Source organism: Pundamilia nyererei, unplaced genomic scaffold, assembly GCF_000239375.1.
Source record: "Pundamilia nyererei isolate P.nyererei 1_Seehausen unplaced genomic scaffold, PunNye1.0 scaffold00371, whole genome shotgun sequence".
Lineage (NCBI taxonomy): Eukaryota > Metazoa > Chordata > Actinopteri > Cichliformes > Cichlidae > Pundamilia > Pundamilia nyererei.
The window spans coordinates 344,282-351,004 of NW_005187772.1; the positions used below are offsets into that span (position 1 = coordinate 344,282).

At 38.7% G+C, this 6,723-nt stretch overlaps 1 protein-coding gene across 1 annotated transcript in view; it reads right to left on the reverse strand.

Annotated features, from left to right (window-relative positions):
• Positions 1 to 6,723, reverse strand: part of LOC102210115 (NACHT, LRR and PYD domains-containing protein 12-like) — a 10,078-nt gene that overhangs the window by 1,491 nt on the left and 1,864 nt on the right. Inside the window, exons 2-6 of the mRNA XM_005752678.1 lie at positions 5,431 to 6,721; positions 4,655 to 4,828; positions 3,165 to 3,332; positions 2,399 to 2,572; positions 1,189 to 1,359 (exon numbers count right to left, since the gene is read on the reverse strand). Of these exons, the coding sequence (XP_005752735.1) occupies positions 1,189 to 1,359; positions 2,399 to 2,572; positions 3,165 to 3,332; positions 4,655 to 4,828; positions 5,431 to 6,721 (1,978 nt within the window). The remainder of the gene's footprint in view (positions 1 to 1,188; positions 1,360 to 2,398; positions 2,573 to 3,164; positions 3,333 to 4,654; positions 4,829 to 5,430; positions 6,722 to 6,723) is intronic.

Sequence of the window (6,723 nt, forward strand, 5' to 3'; positions counted from 1 at the left end):
TTTGAATGAAAACAACGGAATTAGAACGTATAGAACAGAGTTTGAATGAAAGCAACAGAATTCTAAAATAAACAATAGAATTTTAATAAAAAGAGTAGAATTAGAATGAAAACAACAGCATTTCAATGAAAACAACAGCATTTCAATGAAAAGAACGGAATTAGAATGAAATGAATAGAATTTGAATGAAAACAACGGAATTAGAATGAACAGACCAGAATTTGAATCAAAACATTGATTTGGAATGATGAAAAAGATTCACAGGCAGGAGCTGAGGCTTTGTTATTGTGCATGAAAACCTTTGGTGCTGAAGAACTGACTAACAGTATACAGTCAGCTGATGAAGCAATGTGCCTCCTGCCAATGAATGGATTTTCTCTTGTTTCACTAAGACCAAAGGTTGCTGTGTATTGTTGAACTTCTTACCTGTTGCTAAAATATCAGCTTACTAATATACATGGAGGCTACTACTGAACAAATGTCAATGAAAGCACTGACAGTAAGACATATGCAATCTTGATTCCTGGAGGTTATGACCCAGGTCATAATTTTGTGTACTGCATTTACTTCTCCACACCTGGAGCAGTGGTGTTCATTTAGTAAGCAGTTTAATATAATTTACAGGTGAAGGCTGACCACTGGTTCGAGATTAAATGGGTCTGGCTATAAACTGGGACCTGTCAAGACTGACAGATCCTGCCTGCTTCCTGCTTCCAACATATCTCTGTGCGTGTGTTCTTGACTAATTTTCCTGCATCATTTTGGATTTCCATGATAGGCGAGTTGGTTGTTTCCTTTCTAGAATGTTTTGTTTCTTGACAATTTCTTCCTCTAAAAATAAATAAAATATTCTGTAAAATATTTAATACACCTGTGTGATTTGATGTTTCTGTGTTCATGTTTACAGGAAATAAAGCTTGTTTCCAGCTGACACCCTTACAAATTTATTCTCTGTAGATGTGAACATTAGTTATCGTCACATCAACTCAAACACATGATCACAAACTTCTGTGTCATTTGATTGGATGTCTGTTGTCTTTCTGTCGAATATTGAAGCCTGCCACTGTTCTCTTCTTACAGCCTCACTGAGTTAAGAAGACTGCAGATGTACAAGAAACACTGGGTCACTGATTTCACACTGTGTTATACTGGGAAAGCAGCCTGGACTGAGTCCAAGCCTCTACTCACTTGAGAACCTCCAGTGTGTGATGTGGGCTGTCCACAAGCTCAGACAGCTGCTTCACATGTGATTCCTGCAGGTTGTTCAAGGTCAGGTCCAGCTCTCTCAGATGGGTGTTGGACTGAAGAGCTTTGAACAGATAATCACAGCTGGTCTCTGACAACTTGCAGCCCCATAACCTGAATGAAGATAGAAGATGTAAGTTTATGAGGCAAAATCTGTGGTAAAATCATTTAAGGTTTGATAATTTGTTCAGAAGATTTGAAATGTTCAAGTTTAAAAAATGTCAAATCCAAACAGTTTGAGCCAACAGGGTGGAGGTTCAGACAAAAGGTACAAGTGAAAAAAAGAGCTCTCAATAATCTGACTTACGATATGCTGTTTGTTCACTGAAGAAAAAAGAAAAAAATAGGGTCTTGGAGAGTGGGGGTATGAAATTCTGACAAAAATCCTAATTGTTAGATCAAAATTGTGAAAAAAGTATTTACATTGCTTCAGTTTTAAAGATTTAGTTTGAAAGAAATGTATATATTTGAGGACACTTTTATACCAGACACATTTTAAAAGCTGGCAATTTATTTGTGTGTTATTTTTGTGATGTAACCTGCCAATAAACTCTGATATAATGCATCAAATGGCAACATTTATAGTAATATTGTATATTATCCCTTGTTATTTAAATCGATTAATAATACTTTTTTAAAACTCAAATCTCCCTGAACCCCACCTAAACTTTGTCTTTGTCTTTCAACACACAAGCAGCAGCATGACCAGAAATGAGAGAAAAACAAGTCTGATTGAAAAACCTTTTGTATCAACGGACTCTTTGGCCACTATTGACAGACCTGTATAGCTAGCATTACCCAGCATGCCATTCAGCAGTACAATTTGTAAATGTGCAATGATTCCTGCCACAAACTGTTTCTGTTCCACAGATTCCTGTGTGTCATGACCTTTGTACCATTAAAAAGAGTTAACTGTAAATGATTAATCAATGTGTTGTATACCAAGAGTTGATAGCAATAATGTTAATCAGGGTGGAGCCCAGATGTGGGCTGTTTGTCTTAAGATGAGTAACACAGTTTTAATGTTTGAAATGTGAACCATTGTTCTGCCACAGTTAAAGTGTTAATTAGGTTAATGTCAGGATATATGTGTAGGTTAATGGCAGCTTTCACATCATATATATCTAAGTACAACTAAAACATGGTGTCTGACCTGAGAGTCTCCAGTCTGCAATCTGAAGTCTTCAGATAAACACACAGCTGCTTCACTCCTGAATCCTGAAGGTTGTTCGTGCTCAGGTCCAGATGTTTCAAATGGGAGGGGTTGCACTGAAGGGCTGGAAGCAGATGATCACAGCTGATCTCTGACAAACTGCAGCGCTGCAATCTGCATAAGGAATTTTTAAAAAGTGTTTATTACTAAGAGTCTGTGCTTGAAAGCATCCAGTGTCATAATATGTCAGGAGCTGAAGAAGGTCAGCACTGAGCTAGGATAGTCCTGGTGAGCGGTTGGCACTAGCTCTCCTGGGGTTTTTTTGCTTTGCTTTTTCTAGATGTCATGCAGGTCTACCTCTGAAACTGCTGGTCAGTCATTCCTCACTGGTGAAAACATTCTTAGATCACTGTAACTGTGTGTGGCAAATACCTTCATTAAAATAACTAAATATGTAGCAATGTATTAAATTAGGCACTGATCACAAACTCCAACACTGAAATGAAAGCACTACAAACCCCAGTGAAGGTGTAAAGTACAACTTTAGCGCTGCAGTGGCTCTTTGTGCTTTCTGACACAAATAACTCGTCATCTTAGCTTCATCTAGTTTACTGTCACTGTTCAGCAGTGTCAGTTTGTAAATGTGCCAAAATTCCTGGTACAAACTATGTTCCCAAGATGTTTGTTAATCGACACTATACTTAGACTATAAATACTGTACCATCCGGGATTAGGATCTAAGCACAGTTAAAATTTGGTGTCTAACCTCAGAGTCTCCAATAGACAGTGGGGATTCTTCAGAAAACCACAAAGATGCCTCACTCCTGAATTCTCCAAGATGTTGTAGCTCAGGTTTAGATATTTCAGATGAGAGGGGTTGGAATTCAGAGCTGAAGCCAGAGAGCTGATATCTGACAACCAACAGCTCTCCAACCTGAATAAAGAATGAAAAATGCAGATATCAGTCATCAGTGAGGTTCTCTTCAAGATTAACGCACAGAAGTTTTTATCATGGATTCTAAAATCATTATTACATCAGTCTTCAAAGTACAAAACTGTTAAAAAATTGTGGACACTAAATAAATATTGAAACAGCTGGATCTGACACCTGACTTTATCTGTCTGCTGAGCAGAAGTCAAAGTACCAACATGACAGAGTTACCTGAATGTGTTTCCTTTATTCTTAAAATAGAAACAGTGGTCAGTTGATCTTTTTTCATTAGTATTTTCTACATGAACACTATTACGGTTTCAGTCCTAATCTCTACACTAGACTGAAGCTCTAAACCTGAAGTGAACTGAAGTGACATTACTGAGCTCAACGTCTGAGTTCATGAGAGCCTGAAATGGTCTGCTGAAGAATGTGACTGACAACTCTTTATAAAATGTTCTTTACACTCAAACTGGTCAGTAGTTTTTCTTTAAAGATTTAGTGCTGAAAAGATTCTCTATCTACAGAACAAATGATTTAGAACAGACTCTAAGCAGGCACTACTTCACAAACCATGGTATTCTGTCTGTCTGGTTAGTGAGGTTATATTGGGCTGGTAAAGGCAGCTTTCAGTCTGCTGTCAATGCAGATCTTCTGTTTTTGTATGACTTCTTGTGTTGTTATGTTGCTTTACAACAACATAAGCGATATTTGGTGCTATAATACTCAAAATGAGTTAAAACAGGATCATTTTTAGAGGAACAGAAACTTAAAAAAAAAAAACTCTCAGCTTCCCTCTTCTTATAGTCTTTTTAAGAAGCCTCTCTCTTCTCCAGCTGTTTTTAAAAAATCCTCACATACATTCAGAATCCTGCTTTGCTGTTATGTTCCGGACTGTGTCAGGCTGCTGTTTTCTTTAACACATACATCACCAAAGCAGCTGTGTGGGTTGTCAAAATCTCTGTAGCCTGTTTTTATCTGCTATTTATCAGAGTGACTGACACCCCACACAGACTCTAACGCCTCATCACCAATCACCTCATCTTCTCTGACTGACTGAGTTTGACCTGTGGAGGCTGAACAACTGTAAAAAATATCTCTCTACCACAACCTGACTTCTGTCAGCTTTTAACTGAACTTTGCTCAAGTCTGTCACGTCTGTTTGGAGCCAAAAGTAAAAATTATCGTTGAGCCATTTGGAAAAGCAAACATTTCTGAAATCAAGAACACTTCTATATATTTTTGTTCATACAAATTGTGAACCTTTATTAACCAACAGTGTAAAACTTTGATTAAACAACAACAGCTCCAGTCAGCAAACTCACCTCAGAGTCTCTAGTCGACAGTCTGGACTCGACAGTCCAGCAGACAAAATATTTAGTCCTGAATCCTGCAACTTGTTTCCAGTCATGTCCAACTCCACCAGATTGGAGTTGTCGGATTTGAGAGCTGAGGCCACAATTTCACAGTGAGTCTCTGAGAGATGACAAGCTTTTAGTCTGTGACAAGAGAAAACATCAAATATGTTATTATAAAAGCAGGAATTTTGCATTGTAAACACAGACTTAGTGAATAGGAAGACAAAACAAAGGGATTTCATATGCAATATACAGATGAAAACAAAATTGTGTTACATTTAAACCATGATCATGTTCACATTTTGTCAGTGAAATCTGATCCTCGTCAATGGTAAATGGATTCATTCTTATATAGGACCTTGCTACTCTACTTGAGTAAAAGTTTTTCTACTCAAAGTGTTTTATAGAACCTGCCTCATTCACCTTTTCTATAACAATGTTTTAGATTATAAACTAAAGAAGAGAAACATTTGGACTGTTTCCTGTTTTTAATTTGGCTCCAGAAGATTTTGAATAAAGTCAGTTTAATGGAAAGATTCACCTGTAAATGGTAAATGGCCTGTATTTGTATAGCGCTTTACTAGTCCCTAAGGACCCCAAAGCGCTTTACATATTCAGTCATCCACCCATTCACACACACACATTCACACACTGGTGATGGCAAGCTACATTGTAGCCACAGCCACCCGTGGAACTACTGATCTAATCTGATTAATTGTGTTAATGATCACAGCAGGACTCACAGAGCCTTTCTGCAGTTGCTCACAGCTGGAATCAGTCTGTGTCGTCCTTCATCTGATGTGTTGAACTTCTGCAGGTCCAACTCATCCAGAACCTCCTCCGACATCTGCAGCATGTAGGTCAGAGCTGAGCAGTGGATCTCACAGAGTTTTGTCTCTGATTTCACGAATTCTTGGATCTCCTGAAACACTGAGCTGTCATTCATCTCAATCAGACAATGAAAGATGTTGATGCTTCTGTCAGGAAAAATTTGAGAACGTCTCATCTCTTTTAGGTTGTTGATGATTTTCTGGATAACTTCTGGGTTGTTCTCTGTCTGACTCAGCAGACCTACTAAGAGTCTTTGGTTGGACTCTAGTGTGAGGCCATGCAGGAAGCGAACAAACAAGTTCAGAGTGCCATTTTTACATTGGAGGGACTTTTCCATGACTTTGCTCAGAAAAATGTCCAGAGATGTCTCATTATATTCTTCCCCCAGGACTTCCTTTAGTACCTCTGTTTTCCTGTTGGTGTAACAGTGAAACGTGTAAACAGCAGCCAGAAACTCCTGAATGCTCAGATGAACAAAGGAGTAGACTGGTTTTTGGAAAATCACACACTCTCTTTTAAAGATTTCAGTAAAAACCCCTGAATTAACTGAGGCCTCTGTGACATCCAGACCACACCTTTCCAGGTCTTCTTGGTAGAATATGATGTTTCTATTTTTCAGATTTTCAAACGCCAGCATCCCCAGCTTCAGAAGAACTTCCCTGTCAGCATCCGTCAGCTCCTGTGCACTCGTCTCATGTTCTTTTTGGCACTTGTGCTTATTCCTCTTTGTCTGAACCAGTAGGAAGTACGAGTACATGTCAGTCAGGGTCTTTGGTAGCTCTCTTCTTTGGTCTGTACTCAATATGTACTCAAGGATTGTGGCAGTGATCCAGCAGAAGACTGGGATTTTACACATGACATTGAGGTTTTTGGATTTCTTAATGTGGGAGATAACTCTGGACAGCTCTTTCTCACTAAATCTCATCCTGAAGTACTCCTCCTTCTGAGCGTCAGTGAAGCCTCGCACTTCTGTTACCCTGTCAACACATTTAGGAGGTATCTGATTGGCTGCTGCAGGTCGGGTAGTTATCCAGATGAGAGCCGAGGGAAGCAGATTCCCTTCTATGAGGTTTGTTACTAACTCATTGACTGATGATGTCTGAGTAATGTCAGAAACAATCTTCCGGTTAGTGAACTCCAGTGAAAGTCGACTTTCATCCAGGCCATCAAAGATGAACAAAAGTTTGAAAAGAGTCAGTGTCTCT